This window comes from Argiope bruennichi, chromosome 7 (genome assembly GCF_947563725.1).
Source record: "Argiope bruennichi chromosome 7, qqArgBrue1.1, whole genome shotgun sequence".
In the NCBI taxonomy this organism is placed as follows: domain Eukaryota; kingdom Metazoa; phylum Arthropoda; class Arachnida; order Araneae; family Araneidae; genus Argiope; species Argiope bruennichi.
Window position 1 is genome coordinate 23,406 of NC_079157.1, and position 26,628 is coordinate 50,033.

Consider the following 26,628-nt stretch of genomic DNA (forward strand, 5'->3'; position numbering starts at 1 on the left):
AAGAGGTTGCATTAGACGAGGTCGATGCTGAGCAGGCACCTGCACAACCAAAACGGAGAAGAGTCCCGCCCTTCTTCGTTACTCCTAAAGCAGACTTTAAAGTCATGCTTAATATCTGTAGATTAGAGGCCCCGTCATTAAAGTCCAGCATGAGTAGCAAGTTTTTAAAATTAACAGTAGATACAGATGAGGAGCACCGACGCCTCTCTAGACTTCTCGAAGCTCAGGGTGCTGAGTTTAAGACCTTCATGTTAAGAACTGACAGGCCCATAAAGGTCGTTATTCGAGGTCTTCCCTCCTGCACACCTATTGAGGAAATTAAAGAGGATTTAGAAAGAGAAGGCTTTACAGTTGTCAGTATTACTCAACTGTCAAAATTTCAAACTAAATCTCCGATGCCGTTGTTTTATGCGCAAATCGCAAACGGCCCTCTGTCAGAAACGGTGTACACTCTGACTGAAATGTTTGGCACCAAAATTTCAGTGGAGCGTTACAGAGGTAGAAAGGGGCCCTCTCAATGCTGGCGGTGTCAGGGATTTTTTCACAGTTCCGAAGCATGCAAGCTTCCTGTGAAATGCGTTAAATGTGCAGGACCTCATAGAGCTAAAGATTGTCCTTTAGCCTTTGAGGATAAACTAAAATGTGCTAACTGTGCAGGTGACCATGCGGCGAACTGGCGCCAGTGTCCACGATTCCCTAAATCAGGTGGACGAAATCCCGCCACCAGTAATTTCCTTAAAAACCACCCTACCAATCGATCCATCTGGGATCCCCCCAGGACGCATCGACCTCTAAAAAATTACAGAAAAGTCGATGAAAAAGTGTCGTTCTCAAATATATTAACAAACCAAGAAGATTTTCCCTCTTTAGATGTATCAGTGGAGCGAGAACCCGCTTCCCCAGTTGTCGTAGAGCCTATTCAAAAACAGTCGGTCCCAGCGGATGCAAATAAATCCAAAATTTTTACCGACATCTTTTCTGGCCTAGCTACTGTAATGAGAGAAGAATGGTGTGAACCACCTCTTCTACTCGAAGCCTTTAGAAAGGCATTACCAGCAATTCGTGCTGCATCCCACGGTGCTGATATGGCGTATTTTCTCTTCCAAGAGTACGTCAAACTTAGTTGCGGTCCCCAAAAATAAAATTCAATCGTTACAACTCAGTAAACTTGCATAATCTTAAGGTCTGCACTTGGAACGCAAATAGCTTGCGTAACAAGATCGCTGAAGTTAGAGACTTTGTTCTAGAGCAAAATCTTGATGTGTTGTTGGTACAAGAGACCCAACTCCCACCGGAGTGCACACCCCTAATCGCTAATTACCGGATTTATAAAACAAATAGATCCGGAGATAGTAATAATCGTCAGCGCATATACGGAGGCACCTGTATTTATGTGAAATCAATAATTGAACATCACGTCATCCCCACTCCCGTTTTAGAGAGGATGGACGCGACAATTATTGAGGTTAAGTTAGGAAATCTCCCCCCTCTCAAAATTGTGTCAGCATATGTACGATCTGGGAGTTCGTACAGATTTCCTCTGGAGGATTTGAAAAAACTTTTAAATTTAGGCCCTAACGTCATCATTGCGGGCGATATGAACGCAGGTCATATCGCTTGGAACAACTATAAATCAACTAGATATGGTATGCAGTTGTATAATTATCTTGCAACGCAGGACGGAATCAATGTTTTGGCGCCCCACTCTCCAACCCACATTAATCAAGTTAGCTCTAATGATTCCGTCATAGATTTCGCAATATTAAAGCGAATTCCTTTCCACTCTCAAATTAGAGTGCTAAATTGCTTAGAATCAGATCATCTTCCAGTAGTTTTGACTTTTAATACTGGAACCTTTTCTCTAAATTCACCAGCACAATTCTCCACCAACTGGGAGAACTTTCGGCATATTTTAAATTCAAAACCCCTTCCCCCCTTCAAAATTGAGAGCAATGATGACGCTGAATTTGCAGTTGGAAGTCTAGGAAAAATTCTCACGGAGGCGCTCGCAGAAGCCTCAAAACCAAAATTTAACAAACCTCCAGAAAAGCTTCCTTTCGAAATCCAAACCAAAATTAAACTGCGAAATTACCTGCGAAGAATTTGGCAACGTTCTCGCGATCCTCAAGTGAGAACGGAACTTTGCAGAATCCAGGATGAGATCAAAGGGTTAAAAGTAGGTCACTTCGAGCAACTGCGAGCGAGTCAATTAGAAGACCTTGACACACGCGGCCTCTGGCGTCGCTCTTCCTTCCTTAGAAAACCATTCTCCCCGATCCCCCCCCTAAGAGGGGGGACGGGGGAACTCGCACTTGCTCCCATTGAGAAGGCGGAAACTTTGGCAGATAGCCTCCAGGACCAGTTCGCCCCCCACGCGGACGCGTGGCTGGCGAACCCCCCACTGACTCAATTCGTCACAGATCAGCTGGAGAGTTTCTTATCGCAACAACACGTAAACGACCTTCACCCCGTTCGGCCCACGGAAATCATGGAATTCATGAATAACCTCAAGCCGAATAAATCGCCAGGATTGGATTTAATTACAAATCGCATGATTAAAAACCTCCCTTTTAGATTTATTTTATATTTAACTTTTTTAATAAATAAATTAATGGAACTTTGTTATTTCCCCGATTGCTGGAAAACAGCTGTGGTTGTCCCTATTCCAAAACCAAACTCTGATTTGACTTTACCTCAAAATTTCCGTCCCATCTCGCTACTTAGTAGCTTGAGCAAAGTGTACGAATCTGTGCTTCTCAAACGCCTGAATCAATTTCTCAGCGACAATAATATTTTAATTTCCGAGCAATTCGGATTTCGTAAAAACCTGTCGACGAATCACCAGCTAATTCGTGTTACAGAATTGATTCACAGTGGCTTTGTGAAGTCCCAAACCACAGGTGCACTTTTTCTGGACGTAGCCAAGGCCTTTGATAAAATTTGGCACGAAGGGCTTTTATTCAAGTGCATGCGACTTGGATTTTCGGCGCAATTTGTCAAAATTTTACGCTCGTACCTACTTTCTCGTAATTTTAGGGTACGAGTTAATGATGTAATTTCTTCCCCCAGACCAATCCGAAGCGGTTGTGCGCAAGGAAGTTTACTCTCTCCAACTCTTTTTAACATTTACGTTAACGATCTACCTAGAGCTAGCAATTGTCACTTAGCAATTTTTGCAGACGATACCGCCATTCTTACACAGCATAGAGATCCAAACATAGTCATAGCAAACATTCAACAGTACATGACCATTTTGCAGTGCTGGCTCATCGGCTGGAAAATAAAAGTCAACCCAAGTAAATGCGCGTGCCTCCTATTTACTAAAAAAGTGAATATGCCTGACCTAGCCCCAATCCAAATATTCGGCCAACCCGTCCCCTTTGTAAATGAATACAAATACTTAGGGTTAGTTTTAGACGCAAAATTAAGCTTTAATAGTCATATTAAAGCAGCCCTCTCCAAAGCTACCAAAATGAGTTGTAAACTCAACAGCTTAATTGCTCCATGGAGCCAGCTATCGATTAGGCTCAAGCTTCTGCTCTACAAAGCCATTTTAAGACCAATATTGATGTACGGCTCCCAAATATGGGGGGCGACATCAGCCACTAACATCAAGAGGTTGCAAGTTTTTCAAAACAGACAACTGAGGAAAATAGTTAACGCACCCTGGTACGTCAGAGGAAAAATAATACATAACGACCTCAAAATTGAACCTGTTTCGGAATTTATTAAAAGAACGTCAATTAAGTTCTTTGAAAAATTACCCCAGATTCGCAACGAGTTACTAAATCTACCTGCATACGATCCTGCTTTACCCAGCTCTAGGAAAAGACCTAGAGCTGCAATTGATAATGTTTACATTAATTTCCCAGCCGTAAAAAAGCTGAGGACATCGTAACTCTGTTGCCAATTTGGTGGCTTAAAATTCTCAAAATTATTACTGTTTAGGCCCTAGATAGCTACGATGTGCTACACGCGTGATAATTTTCTGTAATTTTATTCAGCCCAGTTATGATCAGTCCCCCATAGAAAAAAGGCACGTGCAACGTAAATCCATTAAAATTATCTATTTACCCCATAAATAATCATTTTTATTATTTTAATTAATTAAATTAGATCAAATATTGAAAAATATGTATAAATCAAATTAATTACCAAATTTCATGACGTTAGAGCTTTACTGCGCTCGTCTAAACTAGTTCAATTAAATTTAACTTTCCCTAAACTAACAAATTAAAGTATCTATTCCAAATTATGATGTGGAGGTGCTCGTGACCACTTTGTCACATCGCGGAACTCCGAAACATCACGACGTTGCCGTTGTTGCGGTTTCGTTATTAAGAATATTTTTATATTACGTTTCAGACTCTCGACTGTCAAGATGTCCGAGGAAACAGCCGCTGCCCCTGCAACTCCAGCCACTGCCACGCCTAAGAAAAAGGCAAAAAGTGGCGCAACCAAATCGAAACCTAATCCTCCAACTCATCCCAAGGTTTCCGAAATGGTTGTGAAATCCATCACCACTCTGAAAGAGCGAGGTGGCTCTTCACTGCAAGCTATCAAAAAGCACATCAGCAGTCAGTACAAAGTCGACATCGACCGTTTGACTCCTTTCATCAAAAAATATTTGAAAAGCGCTGTCGCTGCTGGAACTCTGGTTCAAACCAAAGGAAAGGGAGCTAACGGTTCATTCAAGCTGAGTGCATCCGGTCAAAAAACCAAGGAGCCAAAGAAAATCGTGAAAAAGCCTAAAAAGGAAGGAGCTGCTTCTCCAAAGAAAGCAAAAGCCCCTGCTAAGAAAACGGCCAAGCCGAAGGAAAAAGCAGAGAAAAAGAAGAAGCCTGCTGCTGCTAAGAAAGCCACTGCTGGGGCTAAAAAAGTAGCCAAACCCAAATCTCCTAAGAAGGCAAAGGCTACAAAGCCAAAAGCTCCCAAGCCCAAGAAATTAAAAACACCCAAAAAAGCAGCTCCTAAAAAAACTTCCAAGAAGTAAATGGACTGAACAAAAAAATTTTTCGTTAAAAAAAAAAAACGGCCCTTCTTAGGGCCATAAAACAGGTGTAAAAAACACATGTGCCAAGCCAAAATTAATTTAATTTAATATATAATTCCCACAGTCATTTACTTAAACTTGATCAAGCCATTTTTTTTTTTTTTTTTTTTTTTTCATTAAAAGCCAAGAAAAACCATAGCACACACAATAATATGTTTTAAACACATTTAACAACTCAATATTTTTATGATACATGTTTAAGATGCAAACACTTCAAAATCATGTAAAGTGAATAGTGTGTAATGGGAATCAGAGACATGTGTTTATATTCTATTTCACACCGTGTATATAAATGAAAATATTAATTGAAAAAAAAAAAAATGCTTGTAATGAAATAATGTTTATACAATAATTGTGTCATACTGTTCAATTGAGTATTTTGTTTTACAAAAGAAACAGGTTATTATTCATGCAATAGTTGTACACACATATGCAGTCAAGTAATTCTTATTTGTGTATGTGTAAGCAGCACAAATAAAACAAAAATTCAATACATATTAAAAAAAAACATTGAAATGCAATAAATGAACATTCTTAATATTTAGCAAAAAACAAAAATTAAATCATTTATAAAATCAAATCTGCAAAATGATGATAACATTTAAAAACAATAAATAAGTGCACCATAATTATTGAAAATAAATTATTATTAAAAAAAGTCTGTCTATAAGTAATCAAATGAAAGCTTCTTATTGAGAGACAAGGCATGGGTGTCTTCACCAAATGACATTTCAAATCAATCACACTGATTAGTTAACCTCTAACCCTGATTTGCATGTTTATTTATGGTATAAGCACGTTACCATAGAAATGAATGCTTGACAACTGATTCTACGCATGTGCAATTCTCATATGTTGACATTTAGTTTCTGTTTCTTCTTAGTGTATAATTATTAATTCTGAACCCCTGCTTTCAGGAAAATTATTTTTGTTTTTTTCTTTGGGGGGGGGGGGGGTAGAAGGATGTAAATTCTAGCAGAAAAGTATATTTTTATATCAAATATACAATGAAAATGGTTGTTACTTAAGAAAGTGACAGAGCCCATTTTTGCTTAAAATGTTGGCAAATTTTGCATGTACAGTCTTCTGTTTTGAAGATTTAATAAGTTTATATCTTTTAAAAAATAGTTGCTGGTCGTAGAGTATTGGGAAACAGAAATTTAAATACATCCTCCCACTCTCCAAACTTCCTTTTACATTTGATGCTTTGTGTTTTCAATATACATTCATTTTCATTAGAAACTCATTTTAGATCCTGTCCACTGATGTTTTAAATTGTTTTCTTCAGTTATTTCAAAGCAGTTATAGTTTATTTGCTTTAAATGTTAAGTTTATTATTCATTGAATTTTGTCATTTATGTCATAATGCTATGAACCATATCACCTTTTTTATTTATTGTTATTCTTTTTATTATTATTTTATTATTGTTAAGTTATTAAAGGAGTCAATGAAACTTGAAATTTTTCCTATAATTGATTAGAATGAATTTTTTTTTTTTTCTCAATTCCTTCTTACCCCCCCCCCCCTTCTTTTTCTTTTTTTTTTTCTTTCTTTCTTGTCACTAAAAAGAAGGACATTGTTCAAAAGATAATTTAAAAGATCAAATCATTCTTCTTCAATTAGGACACAATTTAAATTTCTTATCATCAAGAACAGCACTTTCTGAGAAATGAAAAGTTATTTTCTTTTTATTACACCCTACATTATTACTTTATTTTTAATTGCACCCCCCCCCCCCCTCCTTCTTTATGTGCTTCTAATAACATGAATATAAAATAATTATGTTTTAATAGCATTACAAACAAAACAGTGTTCAACAACATGTGTTGGCCCTGAAAAGGGCCTTTTTTTTTTTTTTTTTTTTTCAGTGCAAGGGATTCCAACTTTCGCTTAACCTCCGAAACCGTACAAGGTACGTCCTTGCCTCTTTAGTGCATACACAACATCCATAGCAGTGACAGTTTTCCTTTTAGCATGCTCGGTGTAAGTGACAGCATCTCGAATGACATTTTCCAAGAAAACTTTGAGCACACCTCGAGTCTCTTCGTAAATCAAACCTGAAATACGTTTGACTCCGCCACGTCTAGCTAAACGCCTGATTGCGGGTTTTGTAATACCCTGGATGTTATCACGAAGAACTTTACGATGCCTTTTGGCACCCCCCTTTCCAAGACCCTTGCCTCCTTTACCACGACCAGACATGACTTCTCAAATGAGCTAAAATGACTCGAATGGCCCGGGACGGCAAAGCGCCCTCATTATATAGTGATTTCACACACGCCCCTGCTCCGAAGAGTGAAACGCGATTGGTTACTTTCAGCTTCGCAGCAGTGTGTATAAAATGCAAGCGAGGTAGCGCGGGGGCATTTTCCATTCTCATTTCGACTTGACGATGCCTCCTCAAGCCTCTGGTAAAGCTGTTAAAAAGGCCGGAAAGGCCCAAAAGGCTGTTCGTGCCGGTGATAAGAAAAAACGCAAGAAGCGTAGGAAGGAATCTTTCGCTATTTACATCTACAAAGTTTTGAAACAGGTGCATCCTGATACCGGTATTTCCAGCAAAGCCATGTCAATCATGAACTCTTTCGTGAATGACATTTTCGAACGTATCGCAGCCGAATCTTCCCGATTAGCTCACTACAACAAGAGGAGCACAATTACCAGTCGGGAAATTCAAACAGCTGTGAGGCTTTTGTTGCCTGGTGAATTGGCCAAGCACGCAGTTTCCGAAGGAACCAAAGCTGTCACCAAGTACACTAGCTCCAAGTAGAAAAATGGAATCCCTCGTTTAAAAAAAAAAAAAAGGCCCTTTTAAGGGCCAACACATGTTGTAGAACACTGTTTTGTTTGCAAAGAACAATGTTTATCACAATAATATAAAAAAGAAATTGAAATTTCAAGTGTGTGTATACATAATCATATTAATAATTCACAATATACTTTGTGTAAAAAAAAAAAAAAGAGTAAGTGATTCATGGAAATTAAGAATAATAGTTTAAAACATGTGTAGAAAATGATAAAATTAATAAATAAATGGGTTATTAGATTTTTAACACTTACATGCATCTGTTAACTTTCAATTCATTTTATTTCCGTTTTTGTTTTGTTTTTAAATTCTTCACACTCTTTCTAATTCTGGAAAGGAAATAAGAAAAGGATTTTTAGTGAAAAATAATTTATAATAACATTCAATCACTATTGATGATACTTCATTACAATTTAGAATCACAGGTACAAAATAAATAAACACTTCGTGCAATAAAAACGTATTTTGTAGGGAAAATTAATAAAACACATCAAATAAATTAATAAAAAAATAATAACATTACATGCAAAAGGATCAAATCTGAATTTTTGAAAGTGAAATAAAATTAAAAAGATGCCAACAGCACGCGGTGTTCCCAGGTGGTCACCCTCCCAAGTACTGACCGCGCCCGATGCTGCTTAACTGCGGTGATCAGACGAGAACCGGTGCTTTCAGCATGGTATGGCCGTTGACATTCATCTGGTGAGAAAATACATTTCATGTCCGATCTTATATATACGATACTAATACTCTACAGGTGCGATAATGAACCTTTTCGTGGGGGGTCTTGCTAATGACGAGTGTCATTAGCGCAGATGGATGTCGCTAATGACAACCCTAATGACCCTTTAATGAGGGTCGTAAAAGGACCACCCTAATGACCCTTTAATGAGGGTCGTAAAAAACGACCATCACTGACCACACACGATGGCCAGGGGGGACAATGGGGATCGGATGACACCACCCACGGCGACAATTTCAATTGCCCACAAGCTGCAAGCGAATTGACACCGACAGCCAAAAAGAGACCGTGCATTCACGTTCATGTTACAATACTCTTATCAAGTTTTTTCTTTCTTTCTTTTCATTACGCACTCCTACAAGAAACGAACACGAGACACAGATCACACCCCACAAAATATAAGAAAAAAAACCCTCTATTAAAAAAAAAAAAAAAAAAAAAAAAAAAAGGTTCTTATAATAATAACTAACTCTCCTCTCAATTGAAATTATCACGCGATGAGTCGTTTTCACCTAGGAATTTGAAATGCTCAAAAAATTCCAATCCGAAGACAGAAGACACTTTATTAAAGGTCACTGTTTACTTATCATGTTTACATCGGCTGTCTGTTTATTTGATTTGTTTGCCTATAATTAAAACACGTGACAATAGGAAAGAAACGGCTCTCTTGAATGCCGAAGATGAGCGCTTTGCGTGCATTTTTGCGCAATTTCCTTGCTCTCCGATTGGCTGAAACCCGGTTTCGCGGTAGTACTATATAAAAGAGGGCGAAAAAGCGCCAGGCATTTCATTTGGGTACAGGGGATTCGACCAGCTAGGGAGAGGACGTATTTTTCGTCTCTCCTGTTTGTTCGTTTCGGAATTTGATTGTATGATGAACCGGAACAGTTCTTCGGAACTTGCCGGGGTAGCTGAATCAGGCTCAGCTAAGCGCATATGCACAGACGAAAATGTCGTAGAAATGGAGACTGCTGGTTTTTTAGACAACAGTCTTTTAAAGCCATGTAAAAACTGCCACCAGAGTGGCGTAATCAGCAAGGAATTAGAGAGAGGTGAATACACCATTAATTACACGGTAGGGCTGATTCATTCTTATGAATCCGATGAGTTTACTGCTCACAGTAATAGTGAGCAAGTTAAACAACTTCACTTGGATTTGGAAAAAGCCAGGCAAAGACAGGACCATTGGTTAGGTGAGTTAAGTACTCTTAACTGTCTCTCCCCCCATGACTGCTTGCTAAACAGAAATAAACTTGTAAATGGCAAACTTAGAGAGGAATTTAATGACAAAAATCAAAATAGAGAGGAATTTAAAAGCCCCCAAAAAAGAAAGACGGCTAGGCAACAAACATCTAGTCCCATCAAAAATAATAACATAATTCCTACGAGTAATAAATTCGAGGCCTTAAACACAATAAATGTTGATACTCAGGATGAAACCAATAATAAAAAAGAGAGCATTCCCCCTATCATGCTTGCACAGAAGAAGGATTTCAATAAAATGCTTGAGCAAATACACCTGAGATTTGGTCAAACAAGAAACGTTTTAGGGAACAAATTCATTAAAGTATACGTAGAGGAAATAAGCAAGTACCAAAAAATTGTTGAGTACTGCAGAGAAATGGGTTGGGAGTACTATGTAATAAAACCCAAAACAGAAAGACCAATTCGGGTGGTCATTAAGGGACTCCCACACGATTATCTAGCAGAGGTGTTATCTGAAAAACTCACACAACAAGGATTCTCTGTAGGGAAGGTCATCAGACTGACCCAACTAAGAACTAAACACCCACTTCCATTCCTAATGGCAGAAATCAACCGGAACAGCATGGTTAATCAAATCTATAACGTTAACAGCATAGACTTCCTGGCAGTAACGGTAGAACAATACAGAGGAAGAAGCCAAATAATACAATGCTTCAAATGTAATAACTTTGGCCATAAGGCTGAAAACTGTGGCATGAAGCCAAGATGCCTAAAATGCAGCTCGGAACATGAAACTAAAGACTGCCCGATCAAAGAAAATCCCCCTACGAGAACCTGCATTAATTGCAAACAACAGGGACACACAGCGGCGTACAGAGGGTGCCCTGCCGCCCCTAAACTTAAAAGCAATAATTTCACAAACAAAACAAACCCAGCAAAACCTATCTTCACTAGATCAAACACTTCATACGCGCAAGCTTTAAATGGCAACACTGCCCAGCAGATGGCGCCACCCAAGCAGCCAGAGATAAACAACACAAACGTAAACATTGACTGCGGGGGAGCAAACATTGCAGAACTCCTCTCTGCAATCAATGAAATTAAACAACTATTCCAGGAATTACCTAACCTACTACAAGCTGTCCATGAAATGAGAAAAACAAAAGACCCTATGACCAAATTATTAATTTTAATTGAATCAATCAGCCAAGGTAAACACAGCGGCTAGGTTCATTTACTACTAAAACTTTTTCCTTAGTTTACTGGAACGCAAATGGGATTAAACTCAGAATCAATGAGTTTAGACACTTTATCAATAAGTATAACCCTGATGCTATTTTAATTCAAGAAACTCACCTGAGACCAAATAACAAAATTTATCTGGCCAATTATAATATTTACTATAGCTATAGAGAAAACCAAGACATTGCACAAGCAAGTGGAGGTACAGCGATCGCTATTAGATCTACGATTCCCCACTACCACCTCATCCCACCGACTCTATATTATACCGAAGCCACAGTCGTTGTAGTAACTCCAAAAAACTCTGACCCCTTCACTCTTACTTCTATTTATATTCCCCCATCGTCGGATGAATTATTGTTCACCTTCGACCTAGAAAATTTACTGCAGTGCAGCTCAAACCAAATCATCTGTGGAGACTACAATGCACATCACACCACCTGGAATTGTGCTTATAATACGAGGAGAGGGACCACATTAAAACACTTTGCTGATCAAATAGGAATGGAAATCATTTACCCACCAGAGCACACTAGAATTGGTCACAATTCAGCATCCACGATAGACTTAGCAATTGTCAAAGACTTCCTCTATCCTTACAAAATAGAAACACTAAACGAATTAAGCTCCGATCACAACCCAATAAAACTAGATTTCTTTTTTAAATATCAACTCCCAGATAATGGTAAAATTAAAACCAATTGGAAAAAATTCAAAACTGACCTTGCAAAAACTAATTTTAATTTCTATAACATTAATTGCCCGGACAAAATTGATAAATTAGTAGATGAAATTGAAAACATAATTAATACAACTATAAATAAAAGCTCTGCCCCCATAAAATATAAAAAGAATTTTATCCCCTATGAACTTAAAAACTTGATAACTGAAAGGAACAGATTAAGAAAAATATACCAAACCACAAGAGACCCTAATATTAAAAATTTATTAAATAAACTAAATAAAAACATACACAAAATGGATGCTGAATTTGAACAAAATAGGTTTCTGAACAAATTAATTAATATAGATGTAGAGAATGCAAACGTATGGGACTGTGCAAGACCCTTCAGGAAAAAGAAAATTGATATTCCCACACTTAAAGGACCGGCCAGTATTGCACAAAATGACAAAGAAAAAGCAAACTGCCTGGCTGACAGCCTGGAGACACAATTTACAATTAACAACATCAAAAATAAGGACATTGAGAACACTGTACAGAACACATTACAAGAATTTCACACCACACCAACACCAAGCTGTACAAAAGACAAACTACCATCATTAAACGAAATTATTCAACAAATACGTAAACTTAAAAATGGAAAAGCACCGGGAATAGATAAAATTAACAATATAATGATCAAAAAACTACCTCTTAATGTAATTATTATCCTCACAATTTTGATCAGAAAAATCATTGAAATTGGACATTTTCCCACACGTTGGAAAACTGCCACTGTGGTCCCTATTTTAAAACCTGGTAAAGACCCTACTAGCCCAGCTAGTTATCGTCCAATTTCACTACTACCCACACTTAGCAAAATCACAGAAAGCATCATCCTAAAGAGATTAAATGAACATATTCAAGATAGTAACATCCTGTGCCCAGAACAATTTGGATTCAGACCAAAACTGTCAACAACACATCAATTAATCAGAGTTACTGAATACATAACAGAAGGCTTTATTAATAAACAAAAAACCGGAGCAATTTTTCTGGATATTCAAAAAGCCTTTGACAGAGTTTGGCAGGATGGATTAATACACAAATTAATTAAATATAACACACCCCCGTACCTGATAAAAATTCTAATCTCCTACCTACAAAACAGAAAATTCATCGTCAAAGTAAAAGATGAACACTCTGATGTTAAAAGTATAAATGCAGGAGTTCCACAAGGCTCTAAATTAGGACCGGTGCTTTTCACCTGTTACATAAACGACATCCCCAAACAATTCAACACGCTCCTTTGCTTATATGCCGATGACACAGCAATACTGGCCAAAAATAAAAATACCAACTACCTCACAATCGCGCTAAACAGGCATCTAAAGGCCATTTACGAATGGATGCAGATTTGGAAAATCGAAATAAACCCGAGCAAGACAGAAGCAGTACTGTTCCACAAGGGAAACAAGGAAGGAAAGTTCAAGCAAGTTGAGATTAACAAGCATAAAATTCCATGGTCTCAGGAGAGCAAATATCTAGGAGTAACACTTGATAGAAAATTAACGTTTAAACCCCACCTGAAAAATCTCAAAAACAAATTCCGAGGAGCAACGCGTAAGTTCTTCCCCCTTATTTCTCGGAATTCTAAATTAAATAGGGACACAAAAATGCTTATTTTTACTGCCTACTTGCGTCCAGTACTAACTTATGCATGTCCTGTATGGGGCTGCACTGCAAAATCCAACCTTAGAATAGTTGAAACCCAATACAATTTAACGATTAGAAAAATAGCTAACGCAAAATGGTATATGAGAAACACCGATATCAGGAAGGCACTGAATTATCCCTCCTTTAAGGAAGTAATTAAAAAACTCGCAACTAATCTCTTTAAATCACTCGATAATCATGAAAACGAAGAATTAAATAAACTCATCCCATATACTCCTGATCCCAAGTGTAAAAGACCCCGCAATATTCTGCTAATTTAACTCAAAACACACGTAATAACAAATACCTCCACCCCTCTGACCTAAATCTGTGTTTCTTGTATACCTGTTATCACAACAACCATTAAATCACTTTAATAGCAGGAACAATCTTATTCTCAATCTTGATAAAATAAATTTCACCCACGCAAGCAGCCAATGGGTAAGCTGAGCAGTTAACCACCCTAACCCCTTCCCCTCTCAACATCCGGAGGAGAAAGTTGGAACAGTCAAGAGTCTCTCGAAACTGACAATCTTAAAGGAGAGCTTCGGATTAGCCGGAATACCTCACCCACCCCTCCACGCCACACAGCAGACGTCCCTCATTGGTCGACAACTAATACTACTTATATCTCGGAGATTTCCCAGTCTAGGTCAGTCCAGCGCAAGCCAGGCTTCGTACAACATGCTATGTTGGAGGTAGCCCACACCGGGCGGGAACTCCTTCAATCGTTGCTATCTATCTAAGCGCGCCAGGCATTTCGCATTCTCTCTCTCCTGAACTGTAATCATGTCTGGTCGTGGCAAAGGCGGTAAAGTTAAGGGAAAGAGCAAGACTCGTTCTAGCCGAGCAGGGCTTCAATTCCCTGTCGGTCGTATCCATCGACTTCTCCGAAAAGGCAATTATGCAGAACGTGTTGGAGCTGGAGCACCCGTGTACCTGGCTGCCGTGTTAGAATACTTAGCTGCTGAAGTGTTGGAGTTGGCTGGTAATGCCGCCAGAGATAACAAGAAAACTAGGATCATTCCTAGACATCTCCAACTCGCCATCCGAAACGACGAGGAGTTGAACAAACTCCTTTCCGGAGTAACTATTGCTCAGGGTGGTGTATTGCCTAACATTCAAGCTGTCTTGCTCCCCAAGAAAACCGAAAAGAAAGCCTAAATTAAGACTTTACAAGTTAAAAAAAAAAAAAAAAAAAAAAAAAAAAAGGCCCTTTTAAGGGCCAACAAATTATTAAGAATTAGCTACTGAACACTTGTAAAAATAATAAAAAAAGGGCAATATATTGAATTTTTTAAAAAAAAAGTTAGACATCGATTTTTTTTTTTTTTTTTTTTTTTTTTTAAATTTATGAGTATTACTTTTTAATTTATAAACTGAATGAATTTCCATAAGAATGCATTGTATGGAAGGGTTTCTATGACATGCACAGTTTAGTGTTACAAGAATTGGGCTGGGTAGTAATGAAACGAAACGTGTTTCTGCTTACACTAAAGAGAAACTGAAAGGGTCCCGGAATGTGGTGCCATCTAGCGATCATGCTAAGAATTCGAAACTGGAATGCATTTCGCTATTAGTAAACAAGAGGAGAGGGAGATGTATAAATTGATGAAATGGAAAGTTATTTGCTTTTTGAAACATGAACATTCAAACATGCTTGTGTAAGAAGAGATTTACATAAAAAAAGGTGAGTATTTCATGGGAAATTAATATTATAAATAAATACATAATTATTAACATATTAATTAGTACATGGTTGTGTGTGCTATGGTGTTTCTTGGCCCTGAGAAGGGCCGTTTTTTTTTTTTTTCTTTTAAACAACTTTTTTTTTTTGGCTTAGGCACGTTCACCCCTAATTCGTCTAGCGAGCTGAATGTCCTTAGGCATGATAGTTACTCTCTTGGCGTGGATAGCGCACAAGTTAGTGTCTTCGAACAAGCCTACTAAATAAGCTTCGCTAGCTTCCTGGAGAGCCATAACAGCAGAACTCTGGAATCGGAGATCAGTTTTGAAGTCCTGAGCGATTTCTCGAACCAAACGCTGGAATGGCAATTTTCGGATCAAGAGTTCAGTGGATTTTTGATAACGACGGATTTCTCTCAAAGCAACAGTTCCGGGCCTGTAACGATGGGGCTTCTTAACACCTCCGGTGGCTGGGGCGCTCTTACGAGCGGCCTTAGTAGCCAGTTGTTTCCTGGGGGCTTTACCTCCAGTACTCTTACGGGCGGTCTGCTTGGTACGTGCCATGACTGACTATTCTCAAACGACTTTGAACAGAAAATGGGGCGCACTTGAAATAGCAAAATAGCAAAGATTAGTGGAGTACCCGCCCGATGTGGGCTACCTCCAACATAGCAAATAGAGATGGCCTAGCTTGACATAAATTTCCATAGACTGTAACGTCTCCAGTGATGGTTGAAGGTGAAATGCAGCAATATCGACAGATGAACAGTCGCATGGCAGGTGAGGGAGAGAGGGTGAGAAAATGGGGCGCACAAAGATGACTTCGCTTAAATATGCTCCGAAACAGAAGGGGAAGGTGGGTGAGCGAGTCGAAACCGACCAATCGTAAAAGCGAAAAGGCGGGCGGGCGGATTCTTGGCGGTTTCGTTATTAAGAATATTTTTATATTACGTTTCAGACTCTCGACTGTCAAGATGTCCGAGGAAACAGCCGCTGCCCCTGCAACTCCAGCCACTGCCACGCCTAAGAAAAAGGCAAAAAGTGGCGCAACCAAATCGAAACCTAATCCTCCAACTCATCCCAAGGTTTCCGAAATGGTTGTGAAATCCATCACCACTCTGAAAGAGCGAGGTGGCTCTTCACTGCAAGCTATCAAAAAGCACATCAGCAGTCAGTACAAAGTCGACATCGACCGTTTGACTCCTTTCATCAAAAAATATTTGAAAAGCGCTGTCGCTGCTGGAACTCTGGTTCAAACCAAAGGAAAGGGAGCTAACGGTTCATTCAAGCTGAGTGCATCCGGTCAAAAAACCAAGGAGCCAAAGAAAATCGTGAAAAAGCCTAAAAAGGAAGGAGCTGCTTCTCCAAAGAAAGCAAAAGCCCCTGCTAAGAAAACGGCCAAGCCGAAGGAAAAAGCAGAGAAAAAGAAGAAGCCTGCTGCTGCTAAGAAAGCCACTGCTGGGGCTAAAAAAGTAGCCAAACCCAAATCTCCTAAGAAGGCAAAGGCTACAAAGCCAAAAGCTCCCAAGCCCAAGAAATTAAAAACACCCAAAAAAGCAGCTCCTAAAAAAACTTCCAAGAAGTAAATGGACTGAACAAAAAAATTTTTCGTTAAAAAAAAAAAAACGGCCCTTCTTAGGGCCATAAAACAGGTGTAAAAAACACATGTGCCAAGCCAAAATTAATTTAATTTAATATATAATTCCCACAGTCATTTACTTAAACTTGATCAAGCCATTTTTTTTTTTTTTTTTTTTTTTTCATTAAAAGCCAAGAAAAACCATAGCACACACAATAATATGTTTTAAACACATTTAACAACTCAATATTTTTATGATACATGTTTAAGATGCAAACACTTCAAAATCATGTAAAGTGAATAGTGTGTAATGGGAATCAGAGACATGTGTTTATATTCTATTTCACACCGTGTATATAAATGAAAATATTAATTGAAAAAAAAAAAAATGCTTGTAATGAAATAATGTTTATACAATAATTGTGTCATACTGTTCAATTGAGTATTTTGTTTTACAAAAGAAACAGGTTATTATTCATGCAATAGTTGTACACACATATGCAGTCAAGTAATTCTTATTTGTGTATGTGTAAGCAGCACAAATAAAACAAAAATTCAATACATATTAAAAAAAAACATTGAAATGCAATAAATGAACATTCTTAATATTTAGCAAAAAACAAAAATTAAATCATTTATAAAATCAAATCTGCAAAATGATGATAACATTTAAAAACAATAAATAAGTGCACCATAATTATTGAAAATAAATTATTATTAAAAAAAGTCTGTCTATAAGTAATCAAATGAAAGCTTCTTATTGAGAGACAAGGCATGGGTGTCTTCACCAAATGACATTTCAAATCAATCACACTGATTAGTTAACCTCTAACCCTGATTTGCATGTTTATTTATGGTATAAGCACGTTACCATAGAAATGAATGCTTGACAACTGATTCTACGCATGTGCAATTCTCATATGTTGACATTTAGTTTCTGTTTCTTCTTAGTGTATAATTATTAATTCTGAACCCCTGCTTTCAGGAAAATTATTTTTGTTTTTTTCTTTGGGGGGGGGGGGGGGTAGAAGGATGTAAATTCTAGCAGAAAAGTATATTTTTATATCAAATATACAATGAAAATGGTTGTTACTTAAGAAAGTGACAGAGCCCATTTTTGCTTAAAATGTTGGCAAATTTTGCATGTACAGTCTTCTGTTTTGAAGATTTAATAAGTTTATATCTTTTAAAAAATAGTTGCTGGTCGTAGAGTATTGGGAAACAGAAATTTAAATACATCCTCCCACTCTCCAAACTTCCTTTTACATTTGATGCTTTGTGTTTTCAATATACATTCATTTTCATTAGAAACTCATTTTAGATCCTGTCCACTGATGTTTTAAATTGTTTTCTTCAGTTATTTCAAAGCAGTTATAGTTTATTTGCTTTAAATGTTAAGTTTATTATTCATTGAATTTTGTCATTTATGTCATAATGCTATGAACCATATCACCTTTTTTATTTATTGTTATTCTTTTTATTATTATTTTATTATTGTTAAGTTATTAAAGGAGTCAATGAAACTTGAAATTTTTCCTATAATTGATTAGAATGAATTTTTTTTTTTTTCTCAATTCCTTCTTACCCCCCCCCCCCCTTCTTTTTCTTTTTTTTTTTCTTTCTTTCTTGTCACTAAAAAGAAGGACATTGTTCAAAAGATAATTTAAAAGATCAAATCATTCTTCTTCAATTAGGACACAATTTAAATTTCTTATCATCAAGAACAGCACTTTCTGAGAAATGAAAAGTTATTTTCTTTTTATTACACCCTACATTATTACTTTATTTTTAATTGCACCCCCCCCCCCCTCCTTCTTTATGTGCTTCTAATAACATGAATATAAAATAATTATGTTTTAATAGCATTACAAACAAAACAGTGTTCAACAACATGTGTTGGCCCTGAAAAGGGCCTTTTTTTTTTTTTTTTTTTTTCAGTGCAAGGGATTCCAACTTTCGCTTAACCTCCGAAACCGTACAAGGTACGTCCTTGCCTCTTTAGTGCATACACAACATCCATAGCAGTGACAGTTTTCCTTTTAGCATGCTCGGTGTAAGTGACAGCATCTCGAATGACATTTTCCAAGAAAACTTTGAGCACACCTCGAGTCTCTTCGTAAATCAAACCTGAAATACGTTTGACTCCGCCACGTCTAGCTAAACGCCTGATTGCGGGTTTTGTAATACCCTGGATGTTATCACGAAGAACTTTACGATGCCTTTTGGCACCCCCCTTTCCAAGACCCTTGCCTCCTTTACCACGACCAGACATGACTTCTCAAATGAGCTAAAATGACTCGAATGGCCCGGGACGGCAAAGCGCCCTCATTATATAGTGATTTCACACACGCCCCTGCTCCGAAGAGTGAAACGCGATTGGTTACTTTCAGCTTCGCAGCAGTGTGTATAAAATGCAAGCGAGGTAGCGCGGGGGCATTTTCATTTTCGATTTCGTCTCCAGCCATGGAAGGTGACGGATGCTTGGATGACTCCAGCAGTTGCTCGAGCAATCGTAGTAGCGGAAGTAGTCGTGATGCGGATAATAACCTTTGCTTACAAATCCAAAACGTTCAGAACAAGATAAATAGACTTCACGCAGGATGGACACATGCATCTACGGAGAACAGACCTAATTATGCAAAAATACTCCCTGACATCATGGTTCTTGAAGAAGAGTTAGATAATTTAGGATACTGCCCCATCAGGAAATGCAACAAACATACCACCGAAATCGAGGATAAGCCTACAAAGATGGATGTGGAAATCGAACAGCCCTTCCAACCCATTGACAAAAGGCACGCGGCGAAAAGAAAAATAACCATTGAAAACCCAGACATAGCCATCTGCAACAAATTCCAGATCCTCGAGAAGGATACTCAGCAACTAAGAAAAGAAATTCCCCCCATACATCTAAAGCTATCAGACGGGTACAACCTGATCTTGCAAGAAATTAATAGAAAATTCCCCAACACAGAAAATACCTACTATAATGGATTCATCAAAATCACTCCCAGCACCGATGCAGACAGATTGGGAATCCTCGAGTACCTGAGCGAAAAGAAGCTAGAATATGTGTTAACGGAAGACCCTACTGAGAGACCCATCAAAATCGTCATCAAAGGGCTGCCTCTCAATCATGACATCACCGATATCAAACAAGAATTGGAAGCTCTAGATTTCAATATTGGTCGCATCTCCCAGCTTAAAAATTATCGGAACAAGACCCTCTATCCCATTTTCCTGGTAGAAGTCAAGAAAACGGGTAATTATAATAACATCTACAATATCAGCCACCTGTCCTACATTAGAATAAAAATTGAAACCTACAGGCGACCAGCGAAAGCAACGATGTGCTACAGATGCGCTGGATTCCATCACAGCGCTAGGAATTGCAGATGCAATCCGCGCTGCATTAAATGTAACGGGGAGCACATGACCATGGAATGCCCACAGAAAGAGAAAATACTAGAGCCTGTATGCATTAACTGCAAAGATACCGGACATCTGGCCTCATGGAAAGGATGCCCTGCCTATCCAACTACAGCCCCAGCACCCAGAAATAGAAGATCCTTTGCAGACGTCCTTAGAAATAGAAATACTACCCCTGAAAAAGTCACTGAAATTGCACAGAATCCACCCGCACCCAGACAGAGACCCCAGCGCCAACAACGGTTACCTGATTCTACCCCAACTTTAGAAGCCCACGACCCTCAAATAAGCATCCCGGAGATGAAGGAACTTTTTGAAGCCTTCAGAGAAATAAGAAACCTACTGAAAGAATTTCCCGGATTACTAACAGTTGCAGCCAAATTAAAAGAAACTAAATCCAAAGATGAAAGAAAGCTGATCCTCCTTAACGCACTTCTCGACTAAGTCCGGACTCACCCGCCCACCTCCCATAAACAGGCTCCTGATTCGTCCTCCACAGACAATAGACTATCCACCACCTGGCTCCGATAACTTCCAAGAAAATGTCAACAACTCCCTTCACCCACACCCCTCCAGCCAATCGTTCCTGATTGGACACCGCCGCACCTACTCCCCTTCTCTCTTCTGCTTCACCGGGTTTCACCCGGCCATGCTTCATTTCTCTCTTGCAACTGGAGAGGACGGTCCTTCGGACCGCTCCGCTCGAAGTCAACAAGTCCACGGCAGTCATGTGAAGCCATGTCTACTTCTTCTACTTTCTAACCATCTACAGGAGATAGCTTCTGTTGGAAGCGGGCTCTCCTTCAACTTCTACCACTCGTCGCGGGGGCATTTTCCATTCTCATTTCGACTTGACGATGCCTCCTCAAGCCTCTGGTAAAGCTGTTAAAAAGGCCGGAAAGGCCCAAAAGGCTGTTCGTGCCGGTGATAAGAAAAAACGCAAGAAGCGTAGGAAGGAATCTTTCGCTATTTACATCTACAAAGTTTTGAAACAGGTGCATCCTGATACCGGTATTTCCAGCAAAGCCATGTCAATCATGAACTCTTTCGTGAATGACATTTTCGAACGTATCGCAGCCGAATCTTCCCGATTAGCTCACTACAACAAGAGGAGCACAATTACCAGTCGGGAAATTCAAACAGCTGTGAGGCTTTTGTTGCCTGGTGAATTGGCCAAGCACGCAGTTTCCGAAGGAACCAAAGCTGTCACCAAGTACACTAGCTCCAAGTAGAAAAATGGAATCCCTCGTTTAAAAAAAAAAAAAAGGCCCTTTTAAGGGCCAACACATGTTGTAGAACACTGTTTTGTTTGCAAAGAACAATGTTTATCACAATAATATAAAAAAGAAATTGAAATTTCAAGTGTGTGTATACATAATCATATTAATAATTCACAATATACTTTGTGTAAAAAAAAAAAAAAGAGTAAGTGATTCATGGAAATTAAGAATAATAGTTTAAAACATGTGTAGAAAATGATAAAATTAATAAATAAATGGGTTATTAGATTTTTAACACTTACATGCATCTGTTAACTTTCAATTCATTTTATTTCCGTTTTTGTTTTGTTTTTAAATTCTTCACACTCTTTCTAATTCTGGAAAGGAAATAAGAAAAGGATTTTTAGTGAAAAATAATTTATAATAACATTCAATCACTATTGATGATACTTCATTACAATTTAGAATCACAGGTACAAAATAAATAAACACTTCGTGCAATAAAAACGTATTTTGTAGGGAAAATTAATAAAACACATCAAATAAATTAATAAAAAAATAATAACATTACATGCAAAAGGATCAAATCTGAATTTTTGAAAGTGAAATAAAATTAAAAAGATGCCAACAGCACGCGGTGTTCCCAGGTGGTCACCCTCCCAAGTACTGACCGCGCCCGATGCTGCTTAACTGCGGTGATCAGACGAGAACCGGTGCTTTCAGCATGGTATGGCCGTTGACATTCATCTGGTGAGAAAATACATTTCATGTCCGATCTTATATATACGATACTAATACTCTACAGGTGCGATAATGAACCTTTTCGTGGGGGGTCTTGCTAATGACGAGTGTCATTAGCGCAGATGGATGTCGCTAATGACAACCCTAATGACCCTTTAATGAGGGTCGTAAAAGGACCACCCTAATGACCCTTTAATGAGGGTCGTAAAAAACGACCATCACTGACCACACACGATGGCCAGGGGGGACAATGGGGATCGGATGACACCACCCACGGCGACAATTTCAATTGCCCACAAGCTGCAAGCGAATTGACACCGACAGCCAAAAAGAGACCGTGCATTCACGTTCATGTTACAATACTCTTATCAAGTTTTTTCTTTCTTTCTTTTCATTACGCACTCCTACAAGAAACGAACACGAGACACAGATCACACCCCACAAAATATAAGAAAAAAAACCCTCTATTAAAAAAAAAAAAAAAAAAAAAAAAAAAGGTTCTTATAATAATAACTAACTCTCCTCTCAATTGAAATTATCACGCGATGAGTCGTTTTCACCTAGGAATTTGAAATGCTCAAAAAATTCCAATCCGAAGACAGAAGACACTTTATTAAAGGTCACTGTTTACTTATCATGTTTACATCGGCTGTCTGTTTATTTGATTTGTTTGCCTATAATTAAAACACGTGACAATAGGAAAGAAACGGCTCTCTTGAATGCCGAAGATGAGCGCTTTGCGTGCATTTTTGCGCAATTTCCTTGCTCTCCGATTGGCTGAAACCCGGTTTCGCGGTAGTACTATATAAAAGAGGGCGAAAAAGCGCCAGGCATTTCGCATTCTCTCTCTCCTGAACTGTAATCATGTCTGGTCGTGGCAAAGGCGGTAAAGTTAAGGGAAAGAGCAAGACTCGTTCTAGCCGAGCAGGGCTTCAATTCCCTGTCGGTCGTATCCATCGACTTCTCCGAAAAGGCAATTATGCAGAACGTGTTGGAGCTGGAGCACCCGTGTACCTGGCTGCCGTGTTAGAATACTTAGCTGCTGAAGTGTTGGAGTTGGCTGGTAATGCCGCCAGAGATAACAAGAAAACTAGGATCATTCCTAGACATCTCCAACTCGCCATCCGAAACGACGAGGAGTTGAACAAACTCCTTTCCGGAGTAACTATTGCTCAGGGTGGTGTATTGCCTAACATTCAAGCTGTCTTGCTCCCCAAGAAAACCGAAAAGAAAGCCTAAATTAAGACTTTACAAGTTAAAAAAAAAAAAAAAAAAAAAAAAAAAAAAAGGCCCTTTTAAGGGCCAACAAATTATTAAGAATTAGCTACTGAACACTTGTAAAAATAATAAAAAAAGGGCAATATATTGAATTTTTTAAAAAAAAAGTAGACATCGATTTTTTTTTTTTTTTTTTTTTTTTAAATTATGAGTATTACTTTTTAATTTATAAACTGAATGAATTTCCATAAGAATGCATTGTATGGAAGGGTTTTCTATGACATGCACAGTTTAGTGTTACAAGAATTGGCTGGGTAGTAATGAAACGAAACGTGTTTCTGCTTACACTAAAGAGAAACTGAAAGGGTCCCGGAATGTGGTGCCATCTAGCGATCATGCTAAGAATTCGAAACTGGAATGCATTTCGCTATTAGTAAACAAGAGGAGAGGAGATGTATAAATTGATGAAATGGAAAGTTATTTGCTTTTTGAAACATGAACATTCAAACATGCTTGTGTAAGAAGAGATTTACATAAAAAAAGGTGAGTATTTCTTTCATGGGAAATTAATATTATAAATAAATACATAATTATTAACATATTAATTAGTACATGGTTGTGTGTGCTATGGTGTTTCTTGGCCCTGAGAAGGGCCGTTTTTTTTTTTTTTCTTTTAAACAACTTTTTTTTTTTGGCTTAGGCACGTTCACCCCTAATTCGTCTAGCGAGCTGAATGTCCTTAGGCATGATAGTTACTCTCTTGGCGTGGATAGCGCACAAGTTAGTGTCTTCGAACAAGCCTACTAAATAAGCTTCGCTAGCTTCCTGGAGAGCCATAACAGCAGAACTCTGGAATCGGAGATCAGTTTTGAAGTCCTGAGCGATTTCTCGAACCAAACGCTGGAATGGCAATTTTCGGATCAAGAGTTCAGTGGATTTTTGATAACGACGGATTTCTCTCAAAGCAACAGTTCCGGGCCTGTAACGATGGGGCTTCTTAACACCTCCGGTGGCTGGGGCGCTCTTACGAGCGGCCTTAGTAGCCAGTTGTTTCCTGGGGGCTTTACCTCCAGTACTCTTACGGGCGGTCTGCTTGGTACGTGCCATGACTGACTATTCTCAAACGACTTTGAACAGAAAATGGGGCGCACAAAGATGACTTCGCTTAAATATGCTCCGAAACAGAAGGGGAAGGTGGGTGAGCGAGTCGAAACCGACCAATCGTAAAAGCGAAAAGGCGGGCGGGCGGATTCTTCCTCTCAAAATTATGGGTCATATCGCTTGGAACAACTATAAATCAACTAGATATGGTATGCAGTTGTATAATTATCTTGCAACGCAGGACGGAATCAATGTTTTGGCGCCCCACTCTCCAACCCACATTAATCAAGTTAGCTCTAATGATTCCGTCATAGATTTCGCAATATTAAAGCGAATTCCTTTCCACTCTCAAATTAGAGTGCTAAATTGCTTAGAATCAGATCATCTTCCAGTAGTTTTGACTTTTAATACTGGAACCTTTTCTCTAAATTCACCAGCACAATTCTCCACCAACTGGGAGAACTTTCGGCATATTTTAAATTCAAAACCCCTTCCCCCCTTCAAAATTGAGAGCAATGATGACGCTGAATTTGCAGTTGGAAGTCTAGGAAAAATTCTCACGGAGGCGCTCGCAGAAGCCTCAAAACCAAAATTTAACAAACCTCCAGAAAAGCTTCCTTTCGAAATCCAAACCAAAATTAAACTGCGAAATTACCTGCGAAGAATTTGGCAACGTTCTCGCGATCCTCAAGTGAGAACGGAACTTTGCAGAATCCAGGATGAGATCAAAGGGTTAAAAGTAGGTCACTTCGAGCAACTGCGAGCGAGTCAATTAGAAGACCTTGACACACGCGGCCTCTGGCGTCGCTCTTCCTTCCTTAGAAAACCATTCTCCCCGATCCCCCCCCCTAAGAGGGGGGACGGGGGAACTCGCACTTGCTCCCATTGAGAAGGCGGAAACTTTGGCAGATAGCCTCCAGGACCAGTTCGCCCCCCACGCGGACGCGTGGCTGGCGAACCCCCCACTGACTCAATTCGTCACAGATCAGCTGGAGAGTTTCTTATCGCAACAACACGTAAACGACCTTCACCCCGTTCGGCCCACGGAAATCATGGAATTCATGAATAACCTCAAGCCGAATAAATCGCCAGGATTGGATTTAATTACAAATCGCATGATTAAAAACCTCCCTTTTAGATTTATTTTATATTTAACTTTTTTAATAAATAAATTAATGGAACTTTGTTATTTCCCCGATTGCTGGAAAACAGCTGTGGTTGTCCCTATTCCAAAACCAAACTCTGATTTGACTTTACCTCAAAATTTCCGTCCCATCTCGCTACTTAGTAGCTTGAGCAAAGTGTACGAATCTGTGCTTCTCAAACGCCTGAATCAATTTCTCAGCGACAATAATATTTTAATTTCCGAGCAATTCGGATTTCGTAAAAACCTGTCGACGAATCACCAGCTAATTCGTGTTACAGAATTGATTCACAGTGGCTTTGTGAAGTCCCAAACCACAGGTGCACTTTTTCTGGACGTAGCCAAGGCCTTTGATAAAATTTGGCACGAAGGGCTTTTATTCAAGTGCATGCGACTTGGATTTTCGGCGCAATTTGTCAAAATTTTACGCTCGTACCTACTTTCTCGTAATTTTAGGGTACGAGTTAATGATGTAATTTCTTCCCCCAGACCAATCCGAAGCGGTTGTGCGCAAGGAAGTTTACTCTCTCCAACTCTTTTTAACATTTACGTTAACGATCTACCTAGAGCTAGCAATTGTCACTTAGCAATTTTTGCAGACGATACCGCCATTCTTACACAGCATAGAGATCCAAACATAGTCATAGCAAACATTCAACAGTACATGACCATTTTGCAGTGCTGGCTCATCGGCTGGAAAATAAAAGTCAACCCAAGTAAATGCGCGTGCCTCCTATTTACTAAAAAAGTGAATATGCCTGACCTAGCCCCAATCCAAATATTCGGCCAACCCGTCCCCTTTGTAAATGAATACAAATACTTAGGGTTAGTTTTAGACGCAAAATTAAGCTTTAATAGTCATATTAAAGCAGCCCTCTCCAAAGCTACCAAAATGAGTTGTAAACTCAACAGCTTAATTGCTCCATGGAGCCAGCTATCGATTAGGCTCAAGCTTCTGCTCTACAAAGCCATTTTAAGACCAATATTGATGTACGGCTCCCAAATATGGGGGGCGACATCAGCCACTAACATCAAGAGGTTGCAAGTTTTTCAAAACAGACAACTGAGGAAAATAGTTAACGC

General features: G+C 38.8%; 8 protein-coding genes and 2 non-coding genes across 10 annotated transcripts; 6 read left to right on the plus strand and 4 right to left on the minus strand.

Annotated features, from left to right (window-relative positions):
* Nucleotides 1-4,369: 4,369 nt before the first annotated feature.
* Nucleotides 4,370-5,010, plus strand: LOC129975799 (histone H1-III-like). The gene has a single exon (XM_056089019.1). It carries the CDS (start codon nt 4,382-4,384, stop codon nt 4,991-4,993), a length of 612 nt encoding a protein of 203 aa, XP_055944994.1. The 5' UTR covers nt 4,370-4,381; the 3' UTR covers nt 4,994-5,010.
* A 1,906-nt stretch (nt 5,011-6,916) lies between these two features.
* On the minus strand, nt 6,917-18,984 carry LOC129974911 (uncharacterized). Its single transcript, XM_056087697.1, has 4 exons — nt 18,658-18,984; nt 15,775-16,136; nt 15,275-15,683; nt 6,917-7,258 (listed from the first exon to the last, which is right to left on the minus strand). Exons 1-4 carry the CDS (start codon nt 18,962-18,964, stop codon nt 6,945-6,947), a joined length of 1,392 nt encoding a protein of 463 aa, XP_055943672.1. The 5' UTR covers nt 18,965-18,984; the 3' UTR covers nt 6,917-6,944.
* On the plus strand, nt 7,415-7,849 carry LOC129975805 (histone H2B). Its single transcript, XM_056089026.1, has one exon. The coding sequence runs from the start codon at nt 7,447-7,449 to the stop codon at nt 7,819-7,821; it is 375 nt and encodes a 124-aa protein (XP_055945001.1). The 5' UTR covers nt 7,415-7,446; the 3' UTR covers nt 7,822-7,849.
* Nucleotides 8,432-8,550, minus strand: LOC129976776 (5S ribosomal RNA). The gene has a single exon (XR_008785198.1). It is a non-coding gene; the product is annotated as a 5S ribosomal RNA (ribosomal RNA).
* Nucleotides 14,193-14,615, plus strand: LOC129975803 (histone H2A). Its single transcript, XM_056089024.1, has one exon. It carries the CDS (start codon nt 14,217-14,219, stop codon nt 14,589-14,591), a length of 375 nt encoding a protein of 124 aa, XP_055944999.1. The 5' UTR covers nt 14,193-14,216; the 3' UTR covers nt 14,592-14,615.
* On the plus strand, nt 16,051-16,727 carry LOC129975796 (histone H1-III-like). The gene has a single exon (XM_056089017.1). The coding sequence runs from the start codon at nt 16,088-16,090 to the stop codon at nt 16,697-16,699; it is 612 nt and encodes a 203-aa protein (XP_055944992.1). The 5' UTR covers nt 16,051-16,087; the 3' UTR covers nt 16,700-16,727.
* A 1,976-nt stretch (nt 18,985-20,960) lies between the features above and the next one.
* Nucleotides 20,961-21,381, plus strand: LOC129975806 (histone H2B). Its single transcript, XM_056089027.1, has one exon. It carries the CDS (start codon nt 20,979-20,981, stop codon nt 21,351-21,353), a length of 375 nt encoding a protein of 124 aa, XP_055945002.1. The 5' UTR covers nt 20,961-20,978; the 3' UTR covers nt 21,354-21,381.
* A 582-nt stretch (nt 21,382-21,963) lies between these two features.
* LOC129976786 (5S ribosomal RNA) lies at nt 21,964-22,082 on the minus strand. Its single transcript, XR_008785208.1, has one exon. It is a non-coding gene; the product is annotated as a 5S ribosomal RNA (ribosomal RNA).
* An 818-nt stretch (nt 22,083-22,900) lies between these two features.
* On the plus strand, nt 22,901-23,345 carry LOC129975801 (histone H2A). Its single transcript, XM_056089022.1, has one exon. It carries the CDS (start codon nt 22,947-22,949, stop codon nt 23,319-23,321), a length of 375 nt encoding a protein of 124 aa, XP_055944997.1. The 5' UTR covers nt 22,901-22,946; the 3' UTR covers nt 23,322-23,345.
* A 637-nt stretch (nt 23,346-23,982) lies between these two features.
* On the minus strand, nt 23,983-24,436 carry LOC129975800 (histone H3). Its single transcript, XM_056089020.1, has one exon. The coding sequence runs from the start codon at nt 24,405-24,407 to the stop codon at nt 23,997-23,999; it is 411 nt and encodes a 136-aa protein (XP_055944995.1). The 5' UTR covers nt 24,408-24,436; the 3' UTR covers nt 23,983-23,996.
* Between the last annotated feature and the right edge of the window lie 2,192 nt (nt 24,437-26,628).